A 21,022-nucleotide genomic window follows, 5' to 3' on the forward strand; every position below is an offset into this window, starting at 1 on the left:
GCCGAACAGGGTCCTTCGGGTTTCCCTAGTTACCACAGTCATAAACTCCGCCTATTTCTACAACTTCTCATTTTAAACTGTGATTTTGAATCGAGCCTAAACCAAACTGTTAACGTTATGCCTAACCGGAAATTAAGACCGGAAATATATTTATTTGTATGCATTTTTACGTTATTGACTTTGTGGCTGTGGTAACCTTCGGTAACTTTCAAAAACAAAGATTTTTTATGTCATTCGAGATAATAAATGCTCACCTTTAAGGCACATAGTGACTGCGACCTGGTTTCGAGAGAATAATTTATTTATATAGTTTGGGACTATGATATAGTTTGCATCGGCACAATTGGGCAGTCAAATATTATGAAGATAGAGGTGGCGTATTTCAGCTAAAGCTTGGCAGTGAAACGACTTTTTATAAAAATGGCGCCGACCAATGCAACCTGTCCCATAGTATACTAAACTCACATGTAACGTGGTATATTTGTTGCTACATTTATCGAGCAGACTTTTCCCCAAACAGAAATGTTTGTCGCTCGAAGTATTGCAGCGGACCACAAGGATCTTATTCATGATGTTTCATATGATTTCCATGGCCGGAGAATGGCAACTTGCTCTAGTGACCAAAGTGTCAAGGTAAAGTAAAGAAAGCTCTGAACTAGTTAGCCAGCTAACAACAACAAACCAATCCTTTTGAATCCCCTGGTCTTACATGTGCTTTATAAGAACAAACCAGCTAGTTAATTCTTCCTGGCAAAGCCATCTGTTTGAAATAACCCTGTCTCTTCTATCCACCATTTAAGGTGTGGGACAAGAGTGACAACGGAGAGTGGAACTGCACTGCCAGCTGGAAGGTAATGTTTCTATTCTACATTTACATTTACATTTAAGTCATTTAGCAGACGCTCTTATCCAGAGCGACATTCTCTTTCACTGCCAGCTGGAAGGTAATGTTTCTATTCTCTTTCACTGCCAGCTGGAAGGTAATGTTTCTATTCTCTTTGCACTGCCAGCTGGAAGGTAATGTTTCTATTCTCTTGCACTGCCAGCTGGAAGGTAATGTTTCTATTCTCTTTCACTGCCAGCTGGAAGGTAATGTTTCTATTCTCTTTCACTGCCAGCTGGAAGGTAATGTTTCTATTCTCTTTCACTGCCAGCTGGAAGGTAATGTTTCTATTCTCTTTCACTGCCAGCTGGAAGGTAATGTTTCTATTCTCTTTCACTGCCAGCTGGAAGGTAATGTTTCTATTCTCTTTCACTGCCAGCTGGAATGTAATGTTTCTATTCTCTTTCACGGCCTGTGGGAAGGCAATGTTTCTATTCTCTTTCACTGCCAGCTGGAAGGTAATGTTTCTATTCTCTTGCACTGCCAGTTGGAAGGTAATGTTTCGATTCTCTTGCACTGCCAGTTGGAAGGTAATGTTTCGATTCTCTTGCACTGCCAGTTGGAAGGTAATGTTTCTATTCTCTTGCACTGCCAGTTGGAAGGTAATGTTTCTATTCTCTTGCACTGCCAGCTGGAAGTTAATGTTTCTATTCTCTTGCACGGCCTGTTGGAAGGTAGCTAGCTAACGCTTCTGGTCATTTTCAGTTTATCAGTATAACCATCACTATTAGACTAGGGATGCACCTTTAGGACATTTTGGCCAAAACCGATATCCAATATTTTACTTGCCAAAAAAACGATACCAATAACCGATTTGAATTTTTTTGTCTTTTTTTAAATGTGTGGCCTTTTAAGCATTGTCGTACAGTTAAATAGTTGAAACGCACACAGGGACCAACAAGTTATTTTGTTGGTCATTTATGCATGTCCCCATTACCAGTAAAACTGTGACTGTGTCCGTTTCCATATTGTCCAGCTATGTCTAACATTTCATGTCAACCCTGTTTCTTGTCTGCATCAAAGTAGCAGTCCATGTACCTAGCATCGAGCATGGTGGAGACACAGTAAAGAGTAGCGGTCCTTGTACCTAGCATCGAGCATGGTGGCGACCCAGTAAAGAGTAGCAGTCCTTGTACCTGGCATCGAGCATGGTGGAGACACAGTAAAGAGGCTCAGAGAGAATGCCTGTTAAAGAAGTAGCAGTCCTTGTACCTAGCATCGAGCATGGTGGCGACCCAGTAAAAAGGCTCAGAGAGAATGCCTGTTAAAGAAGTAGCAGTCCTTGTACCTAGCATCGAGCATGGTGGAGACCCAGTAAAAAGGCTCAGAGAGAATGCCTGTTAAAGAAGTAGCAGTCCTTGTACCTAGCATCGAGCATGGTGGAGACACAGTAAAGAGGCTCAGAGAGAATGCCTGTTAAAGAAGTAGCAGTCCTTGTACCTAGCATCGAGCATGGTGGCGACCCAGTAAAAAGGCTCAGAGAGAATGCCACCAACTCGCTTGTTCACAGCCTTCAGTACTTTTGCAAGTTTTTACCCCACGGTCTGTGTGGGCAGTTTTGTTGAGCAGGCGTTTCAATGTCATGACTGAGGCTATCACGTCTGGTGCAGACGCAGCTCATGAGCTTATTTCTCCAGTCAGTTGTTCGAATGGAGCTAGGTGTGTGTTCCTGTTTCCAATGAGAGTCCACTGGTTTGTGCTGATTGTTGCAGGTAACTCATTGTCGGCTGGGTAAATGCCAAGCACTCGTTTTTGTTCCAGCAGGCTCTCCATGTAAAAAGTACTGTTCCATCTGGTGAAAACGTCTTGCTTAAGCCTTTTGGTTTTCACTCTAATCTGCTCCTGTACTGGTTGCAGGTTGCTGTATGCAAGCTGTGAGTGTTTAAAATGACCCACTGTCTTCCTATCTGTTGCCGCTGCGTTGGGCCAAAACACCTTCTTTCACAGCCAGTTGCAATGTGTGTGTCATGCATGGCAAACTAGCCACTCCGCATTGTTCCAGCCTTTGTCGTGTTTCATGCATTATCCATGCATTATCACGTAGCACAGCGTGTACTTTGTTCTTGAAGATTTTCCAAGTTTTAAACATGTTCTCAAATGCCATTGAAATGGCAGCAACGGTATGAGAACCAAGCACATTCTTGGGCATGCAATACTGACTGCTCGACTTGAACTTGTTTAGTTGTTGGAAGTGTGCGCTTTTGTTATAAGTAGTTTCTGAATGTATGGATGGGATGCACTTTCAAATGAGTAATTAGGTTTGTGGTATTGAAAGATTTTATTTTCTCCCCTCGTGAAATAATAGCAGCACAAACGTTGCATATGGCCTTTTTGTTATCTTCCTTTGAAACTAACAAAATATCCCACTATGTCTGCTGTAAGTTAGGAATGCTGTGTAGCGTCATTATGTCATCTACCTACGTTATACAGGTATGCATGTCAGCTTCAACATCGGTTTCGCACATCGGCTCCATGTATTCTTTGACGCCGATGCCGATGTTGGCATTGTTAGTAAATATCGGCCGATTCCGATATGCTTACCGACTATATCGTGCATCCCTAAATTGGACACATTTCACAAGAGACAAACGCAGTATAATTTTTCTGCTGAAGAGAAGTCTGAACTAATTAGACTACATAAAGACAAATGCTTTTGCTTTATTGTATGTTCAAAGCGGAGGTGGTTGAGGCAGGGTTGTTGATGACATCTTTATTCTCTCTGTCCAGACCCATAGTGGATCAGTATGGAGGGTGACCTGGGCCCATCCAGAGTTTGGTCAGGTGCTGGCCTCCTGCTCCTTCGACCGGACCGCTGCTGTGTGGGAGGAGATCGTTGGCGAGTCCAATGACAAACAGCGAGGACTCAGTCACTGGGTGAGAATTGAGAAGGAAAGAGCCAGTGAGAGGACAAGTTTATCCAAAATCCAGAAACTGCAAAGTGATTCCATACATTTAAACTAGTTTAAGTGGAGTTTTCCCCCTCTTTTTATTTTATTTAACCATCCGGCCAGTTGAAAAGAAGTTCTCATTTACAACTGCAACCTGGCCAATAGAAAGCATTGCAGTGCGACAAAAACAACAGAGTTACACATGGAATAAACAAACGTATAGTCAATAACACAATAGAAACATTTATTTACAGTGTGTGCAAATGTAGTAAGATTAGGGAGGTAAGGCAATAAATAGTCCGTGGATGCAAAGTAATTACAATTTAGGATTAACACTGGAGTGATAGATGTGCAAGTAGATACTGGTGTGAAAAAGAGCAAAATAAATAAATAACAATATGGGGATGAGGTAGTTGGGTTGGCTATTTACAGATTGGCTGTGAACATTGATTGGTAAGCTGTTCTGACGGCTGATGCTTAAAGTTAGTGAGGGAGCTATAAGTCTCCAGCTTCAGTCATTTTTTGCAATTCGTTCCAGTCATTGGCAGAAGAGAACTGGAAGGAAAGGCGGCCAAAGGAGGTGTTTGCTTTGGGGATGACCAGAGTTTTCCCTCTCTCTCCCCGTAGTGCTGTATTGAAACAGCTGCTGTTGCTGGATGCAGGCCTCGCTCTGCTCCGTTGCCAGTGAATTCATGATTCAGAAATCCCTGAAGTGTGGACAAATTGTTTTATTTGAAAGGGTATTTTTGTCAAAAGTACTATCAGGAAATGTGTAGTTCTCCACCTAAAACATTTGTGATTATTTGATATCGTTATTTTATGTAGCCAACTGCTACAGTAGCAGAAATGGGTGACAGGTGTGTATCTGCACCCTCGTGGGGGTAAGCCTGTTGCGGAGATCTTTGGGGGGAGAAGGAGCTGGTGCGGAAGTTGATAGTTAGGCATATAGCAGGTTAAGTTAGATACCTGTGGTGGAGAAAGAGATGGCAGTAAGAACAAGCTAGTTTTCTGGTCCCTTGCTGCACTTTATACAGGACAATGAGGGAAGAAGGCACCGAATTGCACTGTTTTCCGATTAAAAGATACACAGAGATGCAGAAGATAGAAATGGTAATTATGATGTAAATACTCCTGCAGCCAACCTTGCATCGCTGTGTGTGAAGCAAGCATTTGAACGACGAGGCATATGAACGAGTTAAGCAATCTGAAATGACAAAAAAACGAAGGATACTGAAAGATACAGCTGTTGCTACTGTATGTCCATGTCTGGATCTGGAGCAGGGATACTATATGTCTGGATCTGGAGCAGTGATACTATATGTCTGGATCTGGAACAGGGATACTATATGTCTGGATCTGGAGCAGGGATACTATATGTCTGGATCTGGAACAGTGATACTATATGTCTGGAACAGTGATACTATATGTCTGGATCTGGAACAGTGATACTATATGTCTGGAACAGTGATACTATATGTCTGGATCTGGAGCAGTGATACTATATGTCTGGATCTGGAGCAGTGATACTATATGTCTGGATCTGGAGCAGGGATACTATATGTCTGGATCTGGAACAGTGATACGATATGTCTGGATCTGGAACAGTGATACTATATGTCTGGAACAGTGATACTATATGTCTGGAACAGTGATACTATATGTCTGGATCAGGAGCAGTGATACTATATGTCTGGATCAGGAGCAGTGATACTATATGTCTGGATCTGGAACAGTGATACTATATGTCTGGATCTGGAGCAGTGATACTATATGTCTGGAGCAGTGATACTATATGTCTGGATCTGGAGCAGTGATACTATATGTCTGGATCTGGAGCAGTGATACTATATGTCTGGATCTGGAGCAGTGATACTATATGTCTGGATCTGGAGCAGGGATACTATATGTCTGGATCTGGAACAGTGATACTATATGTCTGGATCTGGAACAGTGATACTATATGTCTGGATCTGGAACAGTGATACTATATGTCTGGATCTGGAACAGTGATACTATATGTCTGGATCTGGAGCAGTGATACTATATGTCTGGATCTGGAACAGAGATACTATATGTCTGGATCTGGAACAGTGATACTATATGTCTGGAACAGTGATACTATATGTCTGGAACAGTGATACTATATGTCTGGATCTGGAACAGTGATACGATATGTCTGGATCTGGAACAGTGATACTATATGTCTGGATCTGGAGCAGGGATACTATATGTCTGGATCTGGAGCAGGGATACTATATGTCTGGATCTGGAGCAGGGATACTATATGTCTGGATCTGGAGCAGGGATACTATATGTCTGGATCTGGAACAGTGATACTATATGTCTGGAACAGTGATACTATATGTCTGGAACAGTGATACTATATGTCTGGATCTGGAGCAGGGATACTATATGTCTGGATCTGGAGCAGGGATACTATATGTCTGGATCTGGAGCAGGGATACTATATGTCTGGAACAGTGATACTATATGTCTGGAGCAGTGATACTATATGTCTGGATCTGGAGCAGTGATACTATATGTCTGGAACAGTGATACTATATGTCTGGAGCAGTAATACTATATGTCTGGATCTGGAGCAGTGATACTATATGTCTGGATCTGGAGCAGGGATACTATATGTCTGGATCTGGAGCAGGGATACTATATGTCTGGATCTGGATCTGGAACAGTGATACTATATGTCTGGATCTGGAGCAGGGATACTATATGTCTGGATCTGGAGCAGGGATACTATATGTCTGGATCTGGATCTGGAACAGTGATACTATATGTCTGGATCTGGAGCAGTGATACTATATGTCTGGATCTGGAGCAGGGATACTATATGTCTGGATCTGGATCTGGAACAGTGATACTATATGTCTGGATCTGGAGCAGGGATACTATATGTCTGGATCTGGATCTGGGAAACAGTGATACTATATGTCTGGATCTGGATCTGGATCTGGAACAGTGATACTGGATCTGGAACAGTGATCTGGATCTGGAGCAGTGATACTATATGTCTGGATCTGGAACAGTGATACTATATGTCTGGATCTGGATCTGGAACAGTGATACTATATGTCTGGATCTGGAACAGTGATACTATATGTCTGGATCTGGAACAGTGATACTATATGTCTGGATCTGGAACAGTGATACTATATGTCTGGATCTGGAGCAGGGATACTATATGTCTGGATCTGGAACAGTGATACTATATGTCTGGAACAGTGATACTATATGTCTGGATCTGGAACAGTGATACTATATGTCTGGATCTGGAGCAGGGATACTATATGTGTGGATCTGGAACAGTGATACTATATGTCTGGATCTGGAACAGTGATACTATATGTCTGGATCTGGAGCAGGGATACTATATGTCTGGATCTGGAACAGTGATACTATATGTCTGGATCTGGAACAGTGATACTATATGTCTGGATCTGGAGCAGTGATACTATATGTCTGGATCTGGAGCAGTGATACTATATGTCTGGATCTGGAACAGTGATACTATATGTCTGGATCTGGATCTGGAGCAGTGCCAAAATTCAAAGGTTTGCTTGAGATGGCAACAAAGCAAGCGGACACTGCAGAGGTATGTTGCCCAGCCTGATTCTTGATGTTGAGGTATGAAGTTTCGCCTGATTCTTGATGTTGAGGTATGAAGTTTCGCCTGATTCTTGATGTTGAGGTATGTAGTCTCGCCTGATTCTTGACGTTGAGGTATGAAGTTTCGCCTGATTCTTGACGTTGAGGTATGAAGTCTCGCCTGATTCTTGATGTTGAGGTATGTAGTCTCGCCTGATTCTTGATGTTGAGGTATGTAGTCTCGCCTGATTCTTGATGTTGAGGTATGTAGTCTCGCCTGATTCTTGATGTTGAGGTATGTAGTCTCGCCTGATTCTTGATGTTGAGGTATGAAGTTTCGCCTGATTCTTGATGTTGAGGTATGAAGTTTCGCCTGATTCTTGATGTTGAGGTATGTAGTCTCGCCTGATTCTTGATGTTGGAGGTGTTATTGTGTTATTACACCATATCATGTAAACATAGAGGCCTAGGATTAAGGGCATAAGGTGCTGATTCTATGTAGCAGGGATTCCCCCCGAGGTTGCACATTAGCAGTTGTTACCCATCTCCACTGCTGTGGTTGTCGGCTACATAAAACATTTCTATAAAATAATCACACATGTTTTAGGTGGGTAAGTACACATTTTCTGACTCATAGTACTTTTCTTATTTTTTTTGACAAAAATAGCTCATTCGGCTGTACCCTTTCAATAAAACAACAATTTGTCCACACTTCAGGGATTTCTGAATCATGAATTCACTGGCAACGGAGCAGAGCGAGGCCTGCATCCAGCAACAGCAGCTGTTTCAGTACAGCACTACAGGGGGAGGGCAAACTCCACTGAACTAGTTTCAATGTATGGAACCACTTAAGAGTTTCTGGATTTTGGGTCAACTTCTCCTTTAACAGAGAGGACTCTGGGTGAAAGGTAGAGTCTAGATCAGTTGGTAGAGGGCTCAGTCACTGGGTGAGAACTGTGGAGAAGGAGGGAGTAGCTCGGTGAACAGAGAGGACTCAGTCACTGGGTGAAAGGTAGAGTCTAGATCAGTTGGTAGAGGGCTCAGTCACTGGGTGAGAACTGTGGAGAAGGAGGGAGTAGCTCGGTGAACAGAGAGGACTCAGTAACCGGGTGAGAACTGTGGAGAAGGAGGGAGTCGGTGAACAGAGAGGACTCAGTAACCGGGTGAAACAGAGAGGACTCAGTAACCGGGTGAGAACTGTGGAGGAGGAGGGAGTAGCTCGGTGAACAGAGAGGACTCAGTCACTGGGTGAGAACTGTGGAGAAGGAGGGAGTAGCTCGGTGAACAGAGAGGACTCAGTAACCGGGTGAGAACTGTGGAGAAGGAGGGAGTAGCTCGGTGAACAGAGAGGACTCAGTAACCGGGTGAAAGGTAGAGTCTAGATCAGTTGGTAGAGGGCTCAGTCACTGGGTGAGAACTGTGGAGAAGGAGGGAGTAGCTCGGTGAACAGAGAGGACTCAGTAACCGGGTGAGAACTGTGGAGAAGGAGGGAGTAGCTCGGTGAACAGAGAGGACTCAGTAACCGGGTGAGAACTGTGGAGAAGGAGGGAGTAGCTCGGTGAACAGAGAGGACTCAGTAACCGGGTGAAACTGTGGAGAAGGAGGGAGTAGCTCGGTGAACAGAGAGGACTCAGTAACCGGGTGAAAGGTGGAGTCTAGATCAGTTGAGACAACCCAGCCCAGAGTGTCGACTGGCCCGGCCCCGGGGGGCAACTAATCCTTACCCAGCCCTGCTGTCCCTCTCCCTGTGCGTCTCCCCCTCACACTCCTGTCTCTTTCCAGATCAAGAGGACCACTCTGGTGGACAGCAGAACGTCGGTGACTGACGTGAAGTTTGCTCCTAAACACATGGGTCTGATGCTGACCACGTGCTCAGCAGATGGGGTTATGAGGGTCTACGAGGCTCCAGACGTGATGAACCTCAGCCAGTGGTCCCTGCAGCAGGAGATCTCCTCTAAACTCAGCTGCTCCTGTATCTCCTGGAGCCCCTCCAGGTTGAGCCCTCCTATCATTTAGCAAACCATACTCAGATTTATCAGAACTAACTTGCATTCATCACATGGGTATGTTCAAGATATGTGGGCAGTACCGACCCAACAGACCCATTTTCTGTCTGTGTAGACCTGTGTGGAAATGAGGACAGTAGTGAGTGGTCTGAGCACAGAACATTGTTCTGACCACTAGGTGGTTAACACCACAGTAGTTCTGTTTATTGTTGCTATGTTAAGAAGCAGGAAGGAGTGGAAGCTCCCAGGCTCCATTGTGGCAGCATGTTGAAACACAAAAGTGCTTGAGCCAATCATCAGAGGTGATTGTTAGTTTGTAGAGTATAACTGTGTGGTTGCATGTTGAAACACAAGGAAGAGACAAACCTGCTGTTCCTAGAACATCATCATCATCCAATGATTGTGCTTGCAGCTCTCGTGCCCACGCCCCCATGATAGCAGTGGGCTCTGATGACAGCAACACCTCATACAGCGGGAAAGTTCACATCTATGAATACATTGAAAACACAAGGTTTGTATCATGGTAGCACCACCTCTCCTCATCCCATTTCACACATCTGTGCCGAACCTAATGGCACTGCTATCGAACAGCTACCTACACCTTGCCCTGACGCATGGCTGGAGACCTAGGCTGTGTCCCAAATTTCACCTCGTGTCCCTATGGACCCTGGTCAAACGGTGCCATTTGGTACTCCACTATAGGAGCCATGTCTCAAACAACTAGGGACTCCACTATAGGAGCCATGTCTCAAACAACCCGGGACTCCACTATAGGAGCCATGTCTCAGGACAAACAACCCTATACTCCACTATAGGAGCCATGTCTCAGGATAAACAACTAGGGACTCCACTATAGGAGCCATGTCTCAGGACAAACAACTAGGGACTCTACTATAGGAGCCATGTCTCAGGACAAACAACTAGGGACTCCACTATAGGAGCCATGTCTCAGGACAAACAACTAGGGACCCTACTATAGGAGCCATGTCTCAGGACAAACAACTAGGGACTCCACTATAGGAGCCATGTCTCAGGACAAACAACCCTAGACTCCACTATAGGAGCCATGTCTCAGGACAAACAACTAGGGACTCCACTATAGGAGCCATGTCTCAGGACAAACAACTAGGGACTCCACTATAGGAGCCATGTCTCAGGACAAACAACTAGGGACTCCACTATAGGAGCCATGTCTCAGGACAAACAACTAGGGACTCCACTATAGGAGCCATGTCTCAAACAACCCTAGACTCCACTATAGGAGCCATGTCTCAGGACAAACAACCCTATACTCCACTATAGGAGCCATGTCTCAGGACAAACAACTAGGGACTCCACTATAGGAGCCATGTCTCAGGACAAACAACCCGGGACTCCACTATAGGAGCCATGTCTCAAACAACCCGGGACTCCACTATAGGAGCCATGTCTCAAACAACCCGGGACTCCACTATAGGAGCCATGTCTCACGATAAACAACCCGAGACTCCACTATAGGAGCCATGTCTCAGGGCAGACTGCCACAATGTTGTGATTGAATACATGGAGTCTGAATAGCTTCTTCTTATGGTCTGTTGTAGAAAGGAAGTATATATGAATCCCATGTTTTATTGATTATTCTCTTTTATCAGGAAGTATGCTAAGGCAGAAAATCTGTTGATGGTGACAGATCCAGTCCATGACATTGCCTTTGCTCCCAACTTGGGACGCTCTTTTCACGTGCTCGCCATCGCCACCAAAGACGTACGCATCTTCAAGCTGATACCACTGAGGTGAGTTTATTTAAAGGACATGCTCCTACACGCATTCAGTAGCAAGAGCTCTTCTAAGACAGGATTCACAACCAGCCAGGTCACAGTGGAGCATCTTCATGCTGGTTAGTGTTTGCAGTGCAAGTCATTTCCAGGCTGACTCGGTGTGAGTTCTTAACTGATGTTTCGGAAGTGACCATTGTATCTTTTGTCACCCCTAAACAAATATCCTACTTGATTGTCTGGTGTCCCGATCACATCCCTGTTCTACAGGAGAGAGGTCACAGCGTCCTCCGATCCCACTAAGCTGGAGGTCTTGGCCCAGTTTTACCCTATCCCGCTGGTCTCTGTGTTTCTACAGGAGAGAGGTCACAGCGTCCTCCGATCCCACTAAGCTGGAGGTCTTGGCCCAGTTTTACCCTATCCCGCTGGTCTCTGTGTTTCTACAGGAGAGAGTCTGCAGCGGGGTCGTCTGGTCCCACTAAGCTGCAGGTTCAGATCCTGGCCCAGTTCGACAACCACAACTCCCAGGTGTGGAGAGTCTCCTGGAACATCAGCAGCACCCTGCTTGCCTCCTCAGGGGATGATGGCTGTGTCCGACTCTGGAAAGGTAGAGTGGATAGACCTGGTGTTAGTGTAGACCTAGTGTTAGACCTAGTGTTGGTGTAGACCTGGTGTTAGTGTAGACCTGGTGTTAGTGTAGACCTGGTGTTGACCTGGTGTTAGTGTAGACCTCGTGTTAGTGTAGACCTGGTGTTGACCTGGTGTTAGTGTAGACCTGGTGTAGACCTGGTGTTAGTGTAGACCTGGTGTAGACCTAGTGTTAGTGTAGACCTGGTGTTAGTGTAGACCTAGTGTTAGTGTAGACCAGGTGTAGACCTGGTGTAGACCTGGTGTTAGTGTAGACCTGGTGTTAGTGTAGACCTAGTGTAGACCTGGTGTTAGTGTAGACCTGGTGTTGACCTGGTGTTAGTGTAGACCTGGTGTTGACCTGGTGTTAGTGTAGACCTGGTGTAGACCTGGTGTAGACCTGGTGTTGACCTGGTGTAGACCTGGACCTGGTGTTGACCTGGTGTTAGTGTAGACCTGGTGTTGACCTGGTGTTAGTGTAGACCTGGTGTAGACCTGGTGTTAGTGTAGACCTGGTGTTGACCTGGTGTTAGTGTAGACCTGGTGTTAGTGTAGACCTGGTGTTAGTGTAGACCTGGTGTTGACCTGGTGTTAGTGTAGACCTGGTGTTGACCTGGTGTTAGTGTAGACCTGGTGTTGACCTGGTGTTAGTGTAGACCTAGTGTTGACCTGGTGTTAGTGTAGACCTAGTGTTGACCTGGTGTTAGTGTAGACCTGGTGTTGACCTGGTGTTAGTGTAGACCTGGTGTAGACCTGGTGTTAGTGTAGACCTGGTGTTAGTGTAGACCTGGTGTTAGTGTAGACCTGGTGTTAGTGTAGACCTGGTGTAGACCTGGTGTTAGTGTAGACCTGGTGTTAGTGTAGACCTAGTGTAGACCTGGTGTTAGTGTAGACCTGGTGTAGACCTGGTGTTAGTGTAGACCTGGTGTAGACCTGGTGTTAGTGTAGACCTGGTGTAGACCTGGTGTTAGTGTAGACCTGGTGTTGACCTGGTGTTAGTGTAGACCTGGTGTTAGTGTAGACCTGGTGTTAGTGTAGACCGAGTGTTAGTGTAGACCTGGTGTTAGTGTAGACCTGGTGTTGACCTGGTGTTAGTGTAGACCTCGTGTTAGTGTAGACCTGGTGTTGACCTGGTGTAGACCTGGTGTTGGTGTAGACCTGGTGTTAGTGTAGACCTGGTGTTGACCTGGTGTTAGTGTAGACCTGGTGTTGACCTGGTGTTGACCTGGTGTTAGTGTAGACCTGGTGTTGACCTGGTGTTAGTGTAGACCTGGTGTAGACCTTGTGTTGGTGTAGACCTTGTGTTGGTGTAGACCTTGTGTTGGTGTAGACCTTGTGTTGGTGTAGACCTTGTGTTGGTGTAGAACTGGTGTTGGTGTAGACCTGGTGTTGGTGTAGACCTGGTGTTGGTGTAGACCTGGTGTTGGTGTAGACCTGGTGTTGGTGTAGACCTGGTGTAGACCTGGTGTTAGTGTAGACCTGGTGTAGACCTGGTGTTAGTGTAGACCTGGTGTTAGTGTAGACCTGGTGTAGACCTGGTGTTAGTGTAGACCTGGTGTAGACCTGGTGTTAGTGTAGACCTGGTGTAGACCTCGTGTAGACCTCGTGTTAGTGTAGACCTGGTGTAGACCTGGTGTTAGTATAGACCTAGTGTAGACCTGGTGTTAGTATAGACCTAGTGTAGACCTGGTGTTAGTATAGACCTAGTGTAGACCTGGTGTTAGTATAGACCTGGTGTTAGTGTAGACCTGGTGTTAGTGTAGACCTGGTGTTAGTGTAGACCTGGTGTTAGTGTAGACCTGGTGTTAGTGTAGACCTGGTGTTAGTGTAGACCTGGTGTTAGTGTAGACCTGGTGTTAGTGTAGACCTGGTGTAGACCTGTAGACCTAGTGTAGACCTGGTGTAGACCTGGTGTTGACCTGGTGTTAGTGTAGACCTGGTGTTAGTGTAGACTGGTGTTAGTGTAGACCTGGTGTAGACCTGGTGTTGACCTGGTGTTAGTGTAGACCTGGTGTTAGTGTAGACTGGTGTTAGTGTAGACCTAGTGTAGACCTCGTGTTAGTGTAGACCTGGTGTTGACCTGGTGTTAGTGTAGACCTGGTGTTAGTGTAGACTGGTGTTAGTGTAGACCTGGTGTAGACCTGGTGTTAGTGTAGACCAATTTATCCGTGGAGCTACAATCCTCTGGCGACCCACAACTTCAAAAATGTAGCGTCTGCATAGCAGTAAATGAATGCTGTGCTTTCTGATAACAGAGCCAAGGGGTAACATGTATAAACTGAACAGAACCAGAGCCAAAATCAAACCTTTTGGAACGCCACTTGTGATACGTATTTTCTCTGAGTTATGTTCAGACAAACTCAACCTGTTAAATTGGTCCTAAACCAATGTAGAACTGGACCGAATAGGTCAACTCACTTCTCAAGTCTGTCCAGAATGACAGTATGGTCAACTGTGTGAAAGGCAGGACAGAATTCTATTTGGAATCTGTGTTGGCTCAAATAATTGACCACTTTAACTAAGGCTGTCTCTGCTGTGGTGGGCACGTCAAACTGATTTTGCAATGTTTCTAATATACAGGTGGCACTTTTAAAAAAATGTATCTTTTTGAACACCAATTTCTCCAGAATTTTGCTTAAGAATGAAAGGTTGGAGATTGGCTAAAAAATGTCTAAGCGCTGAAGAATCTAGAATACTTTTCTTCAGGAGTTTCACCATTGCAGTTGTTAGTGCAGAAAATTCCTGTGGACCGGGAGGGATTAACAATGGTTTGCACTGCTTCATATATGCAATAAAAACTGTTTTGCAGAAGGTGGTGGGGATAGGATCAATAAGGCAGGTAGAAGGCTTAAGTTGTGATGTCACTTTCCTGAGCATGTCAACCAGGGAAAATAAATCCATAGTGCCTTTGTGTGGTAGGCTAGGGCACATATCAAACTTCTCATCAGGTCTTGCTTGACTGATACACAGCCTAATGTTTGCTATCTGATCTCTGAAATATGCCGCAAATTCATCACATTTTAATGTGGAGTAAAGTTTACATATGTTTGAGGGGGTATGATTTATCAGGCCATGAATGGTCATGAAGAGCACTCTAAATATTCTGATTTAATAGTAATGAAGGTAGAAATGCCAGACATGCTCATGTTGCTCTAAAAGAATATCATAATGGACCTGCAACTTTGACTTTCTCCACTTCTGCTCTGCCTTTCTGCAATTTCTCTTAAATGTAATGGGCTCTCTGTTTGGATGTGTCCGTTTTCAACCATACTGGAGTTATGGCATCAATGGTTGCCCTTAATTTAATATTAAAGTTATCAACTAAATCATCACAAGAGGAAGGCAGAATAGGTGGTGGAGTATTGTTCATACACTCAAATCTGTAGCAACTTCAGAGGTCAGATGGTGTTTCTTAATATTGTGTTCAGTATTACCCTGAGCTAAGGGCAACAAGGTAGTAAAACATCCACAGTGGTGATCAGATAAAGCAACATCAACAATAGAGGATATGTCAATAGAAAGCCCCTTGGTAATAACCAGGTCCAGGAGAAAGCCCCTTGGTAATAACCAGGTCCAGGAGAAAGCCCCTTGGTAATAACCAGGTCCAGGAGAAAGCCCCTTGGTAATAACCAGGTCCAGGAGAAAGCCCCTTGGTAATAACCAGGTCCAGGAGAAAGCCCCTTGGTAATAACCAGGTCCAGGAGAAAGCCCCTTGGTAATAACCAGGTCCAGGAGAAAGCCCCTTGGTAATAACCAGGTCCAGGAGAAAGCCCCTTGGTAATAACCAGGTCCAATAGAAAGCCCCTTGGTAATAACCAGGTCCAGGAGAAAGCCCCTTGGTAATAACCAGGTCCAGGAGAAAGCCGCTTGGTAATAACCAGGTCCAGAGTATTTGTTTGGTTATGGGTGGGCCCAGTAGAATAATTGGTAATAACCAGGTCCAGAGTATGGGTGGGCCCAGTAGAAATTGGTAATAACCAGGTCCAGAGTATGGGTGGGCCCAGTAGAAAGCCCCTTGGTAATAACCAGGTCCAGAGTATGGGTGGGCCCAGTAGAAAGCCCCTTGTTTATAACCAGGTCCAGAATATGGGTGGGCCCAGTAGAAAGCCCCTTGGTAATAACCAGGTCCAGAGTATGGGTGGGCCCAGTAGAAAGCCCCTTGGTAATAACCAGGTCCAGAGTATGGGTGGGCCCAGTAGAAAGCCCCTTGGTAATAACCAGGTCCAGAGTATGGGTGGGCCCAGTAGAAAGCCCCTTGGTAATAACCAGGTCCAGAGTATGGGTGGGCCCAGTAGAAAGCCCCTTGGTAATAACCAGGTCCAGAGTATGGCTGTGGTTATCGGTGGGCATGTTGGATGAAGTTCAAAGAGCTCAAAATATTCATAAATTAAATGGCCTTGGAGTCAGTCTTTGTCAACATGAATATTAAAATCACCCAACACAATGATTTTACCATAGTTCAAGGACAATAGACAATAGTTCAGAGAAATCAGTCAAGAAAATGGGGCAGTGCATTGGTGGCCTATACAGGGATATGGCCAGCACTGGTGGCTGACATTTAAACAGTATAGCATGATGCTCAAAAGACCCAAGGACACCAATCAAAATGTCCTTACAGCTGAGAGCATTAGTACAAATAGAGTCTGTCCCCCACAATCCTTTTCCCTGTTTTGATCAAGTATGGAAAGAGTATGAAAAGCTGTAGTCTGGAGGGAGGCTTCAATAAGAGCGGCATTACAGTATGAAGACAGTCTTGTTTCAGTGAGAAACATGAAATCAACTTCACGCTCAGCAATGATTTCATTCACGGGAAAGGTTTTATTACATTTAAAATATTCAATGTGTGGGCCACCCTGCCCCTGGGGCATCTGCCTAGATGTAACCAACGGAATAACTAAAACATAATTAATGTTACAACCACATTTTCTGACCGTATCGGATCGAACAATGGTAGGAGATGACAGTTTGTATAGACTCACCAGAAGGAAGAGTTAAAGGAGCAAACATTAGGGTATTAGTCCCCTTTTGGTTATTCTGACACTGGAGCACTACCTGACCCTGTCTGTCAATCTCTAAAACAGTTGTGATGTTGATGGACATAATCCTGGAGCCCCTGTGGTTATGGTGTATCCTGTCTGTTAAAAAGTGCTGGTTGCTCCCACCGCAAATCAATTTTGTCACTAAAAGAGACTTTCCTGTCGTTGTAAAGTTTCTTTGGGTACTCGGTCAGGGCAAAGAGTTAGCTGAAACGTTCTGAACCCCTTATTTTTCGCTGTGCTAGCGAGGGTGTTTAAAAATAATGTTTGTCGTCCTCCCTCAGTTCCTCAGATTGCATAAAATGAAGGTTGTTAAAACCTAATTTAGTGACAATGGTGTCAATATTGGAGTAGTTGACCAGAACCGTGGGCAGGAGAGAGTTGATGTCATGAACACGGGCTCCTGGGTGACAGTGGACCATGGTCGGTCCACAGATTGTAGGCAGGCCAAAATCTGTTACCATCGAGCACCTTGCTGGGCTCCTCAAGGGATGACTGCTGTGTCAGGCTCTGGAACAGTAGAATAGTATGAGTGCAGTGGTTTGCGAAAGTGTTCACCCCCTTGGCATTTTTCCTATTTTGTTGCCTTACAACCTGGAATTAAAATGCATTTTTGGGGGGATTGTATCATTTGATTTACACAACATGCCTACCACTTTGAAGATGCTAAATATTTTTATTGTGAAACAAATGAGAAATTAAACACACAAAAAAACAGAACTTGAGCGTGCATAACTTAAACTCCCCCAAAGTCGATACTTTGTAGAGCCAACTTTTGCAGCAATTACAGCTGCAAGCCTTTTGGGTATGTTTCTATAAGCTTAGCCCATGCCCGTTCTTCAAAGAAAAACAGCTCCAGCTCCTTCAAGTTGGGTAGGTTCTGCTGGTGTACAGCAATCTTTAAGTCATACCACAGATTCTCAATTGGATTGAGGTCTGGGCTTTGACTGGGCATTCAAAGACATTTAAATGTTTCCCCTTAAACCACTCGAGTGTTGCTTTAGCAGTATGCTTAGGGCCATTGTCCTGCTGGAAGGTGAACCTCCGTCCCAGTCTCAAATCTCTTGATGACTGAAACTGGTTTCCCTCAAGATTTTCACTGTATTTAGCGCCATCCATCATTCCTTCAATTTTGACCAGTTTCCCAGTCCCTACCGATGGAAAAACATCCCCACAGCAGTGATGGTGCTCTTGGGGTGATGAGAGGTGTTGGGTTTTTGCCAGACATAGCTTTTTTCCTTAATGGCCAAAAATCTAAATTTTAGTCTCATCTGACCAGAGTACCTTCTTCCATATGTTTGGGGAGTCTCCCACATGCCTTTTGGCGAACACCAAACGTGTTTGCTTCTTTTCTTCTTTATGTAATGGCTTTTTTTCTGGCCACTCTTCCGTAAAGCCCAGCTCTGTGGAGTGTACGGCTTAAGTGGTCCTATGGACAAATACTCCAATCTCCTCTGTGGAGCTTTGCAGCTCCTTCAGGGTTATCTTTGGTCTCTTTGTTGCCTCTCTGATTAATGCCCTCCTTGCCTGGTCTGAGTTTTGGTGGGCGGCCCTCTCTTGGCAGGTTTGTTGAGGTGCCATATTCTTTCCATGTATACAGTAGTTCTCATCAGTATACAGTAGTTCTCATGTATACAGTAGTTATAATAATAATAATAATAATATGCCATTTAGCAGACACTTTTATCCAAAGCGACTTACAGTCATGTGTGCATACATTCTACGTATGGGTTCTCATGTATACAGTAGTTCTCATTTAAACAGTATACAGTAGGTGTCTCAAAGATTTCAGCCTTCTCATCCATCCTTTTGACTCTGCTCTCTCCTCTTTCTCCCTGTCCTTCTTCATCCATCCTTTTGACTCTGCTCTCTCCTCTTTCTCCCTGTCCTTCTTCATCCATCCTTTTGACTCTGCTCTCTCCTTTCTCCCTGTCCTTCTTCATCCATCCTTTTGACTCTGCTCTCTCCTTTCTCCCTGTCCTTCTTCATCCATCCTTTTGACTCTGCTCTCTCCTCTTTCTCCCTGTCCTTCTTCATCCATCCTTTTGACTCTGCTCTCCATCCTCTGCTCTTTCCTCCATCCATCCTTTTGTCCTTCTTCATCCATCCTTTTGACTCTGCTCTCTCCTCTTTCCCTCCCTTCATCCATCCTTTTGACTCCTTCTCCTCTTTCTCCCTGTCCTTCTTCATCCATCCTTTTGATCTGCTCTCTCCTCTTTCTCCCTGTCCTTCTTCATCCATCCTTTTGACTCTGCTCTCTCCTCGCTCCTTCTTCATCCATTGACTCTGCTCTCTCCTCGCTTTCTCCCTGTCCTTCTTCATCCATCCTTTTGACTCTGCTCTCTCCTCGCTTTCTCCCTGTCCTTCTTCATCCATCCTTTTGACTCTGCTCTCTCCTCTTTCTCCCTGTCCTTCTTCATCCATCCTTTTGACTCTGCTCTCTCCTCGCTTTCTCCCTGTCCTTCTTCATCCATCCTTTTGACTCTGCTCTCTCCTCGCTTTCTCCCTGTCCTTCTTCATCCATCCTTTTGACTCTGCTCTCTCCTCGCTTTCTCCCTGTCCTTTGTCATCTCTGTGTCTATCTCTCTCCCCAGCCAACTACATGGATAACTGGAAGTGTACAGCCATCCTGAGAGGAGATGGTAGCCCAGTGACTGGCTCGTCCAGTCAGGCTGCAGTCCCCAGCACAGCAGGGGGACCACAAAATGTCCTGCTGCAAGCGTCCTCCGCTGGAAGGTAGGGTCTGATTGATTGATTTGGAGAAGGCTGCTCCAGCCTGAGACAACACATGCTTAAAAAAATACTGGAGGATAAAAGCACTAGAGCTGAAAGGGTTATTTCCATTGTGGTCATCTCGGTTCATCCAAGCATGTTACACAATATTAACAGTAATAAATTAATAATTTATGTAAATGATCAGAGGATTCTAGGATGTCTTTGAGGCTTTCCAAGAACTGACATTTGCATTCTGTTTAGTTTCCTCTGTTGTTAGTCATTTGTATGGAGAGGAATGTACCGTATATAGATCTAGAGCTATGAATTATGAAGGTCTAGTTTGGATAATAGACAACTGTGAAGTGTTTGGTCATTAGTTGCGTCAATTCTTTGACTATTGACTCATTGTTTAATTTTTAATTGACACGTTCAAGTAATACTTGGAATTAATCTCTGTTAGTAAAATACCTGAGTCGGAACATGACGTTCCTGTGTAAAACCATGTCTGATTGATAGATTGGTTTGCTTTTCTTGTGTTTCCTTTAACAGAAAGAAAGCTCAGCTGATACCTGGCTAACAGAGTGGCTTGATGCTGCTGCTTGTTGCATGGACACACACACACACACACACACACACACACACACACACACACACACACACACACACACACACACACACACACACACACACACACACACACACACACACACACACACACACACACAGAGGAATGGAAAGGGAACTCCCTCACCCTGCAGACCAACCTCCCAGAAACACCTCTGAACCCTTTTTTTATGCTAATCAAGAACCACACTGACTCCTAGATCAGGGTTCTAGATCAAAGTTCCAGGGTGGGTTTTATGTCAATATTGACTGTTATGCTACTGAATGAAGTATCTTGTTGGGATGTATCTGACTGGTTGGGGCATTATGGGGGGTCTGATATTTTGCTGTAGAACTACATGGGAGTATGGGTTTAGGTGTGGTGTGAGAGAGAGGGAACCACTGGTGACAATGCGGTGGTGGTAAGACATAATGGGTGTGTTTAGAGTAACTTTACAAAAATGTCTCGGTTTCCCAGAAATCCAGGTTGGAACATTCCTGGAATTAGGAGAGAATAAGCAGGAAATCCCAGAACCTTTTTTTCCTTGAAAACCAGGGAACTTGCAACCCCAGAGTTTTGCAACCCTAAGTGGGTTCTAGTGAGTTCTAGGTAATATTTTCGAGGGTTCTGCATAATGTAAATTACCCTGTGGTTCTGCCTGGTGGATGAGGTGGTTCTGCCTGACTGACTGGTGGATGAGGTGGTTCTGCCTGACTGACTGGTGGATGAGGTGGTTCTGCCTGACTGACTGGTGGATGAGGTGGTTCTGACTGACTGGTGGATGAGGTGGTTCTGACTGGTGGATGAGAAGACGACGTCTGAGACTAACGTTAAAATCTTTGGGGCGATTAATAATTTATGAAAAACAATTAATTCTGTATAATAAAATTTGTTTAATCCAGTGTT

At 44.8% G+C, this 21,022-nt stretch overlaps 1 protein-coding gene across 3 annotated transcripts; it reads left to right on the forward strand.

Annotated features, from left to right (window-relative positions):
* The first annotated feature begins 61 nt into the window (after positions 1–61).
* seh1l (SEH1-like (S. cerevisiae)) lies at positions 62–21,022 on the forward strand. 3 transcript variants are annotated; one of them, XM_046361275.1, is made up of 10 exons: positions 62–633; positions 801–851; positions 3,611–3,757; positions 9,157–9,368; positions 9,793–9,891; positions 11,012–11,152; positions 11,581–11,741; positions 19,392–19,533; positions 20,062–20,122; positions 20,191–21,022. In XM_046361275.1, exons 1-9 carry the CDS (start codon positions 523–525, stop codon positions 20,087–20,089), a joined length of 1,092 nt encoding a protein of 363 aa, XP_046217231.1. In that variant the 5' UTR covers positions 62–522; the 3' UTR covers positions 20,090–20,122; positions 20,191–21,022. The 3 variants fall into 3 exon arrangements, 2 of the variants coding, with proteins under 2 accessions (XP_046217231.1, XP_046217230.1); XR_006840267.1 differs by having other exon boundaries at positions 63–633; positions 20,062–20,846; positions 20,877–21,022; XM_046361274.1 differs by having other exon boundaries at positions 63–633; positions 20,062–21,022.

This window comes from Oncorhynchus gorbuscha, linkage group LG09 (assembly GCF_021184085.1).
Source record: "Oncorhynchus gorbuscha isolate QuinsamMale2020 ecotype Even-year linkage group LG09, OgorEven_v1.0, whole genome shotgun sequence".
Classification (NCBI taxonomy): domain Eukaryota; kingdom Metazoa; phylum Chordata; class Actinopteri; order Salmoniformes; family Salmonidae; genus Oncorhynchus; species Oncorhynchus gorbuscha.

Bases quoted from the DNA above. Each gene is read 5' to 3' on its own strand.
- seh1l (XM_046361275.1), top strand. From the start codon at position 523: ATGTTTGTCGCTCGAAGTATTGCAGCGGACCACAAGGATCTTATTCAT. The intron at 9,892-11,011 runs GTTTGTATCATG...CTCTTTTATCAG, and splicing joins GAATACATTGAAAACACAAG to GAAGTATGCTAAGGCAGAAA. The intron at 19,534-20,061 runs GTAGGGTCTGAT...TTCCTTTAACAG, and splicing joins CAAGCGTCCTCCGCTGGAAG to AAAGAAAGCTCAGCTGATAC.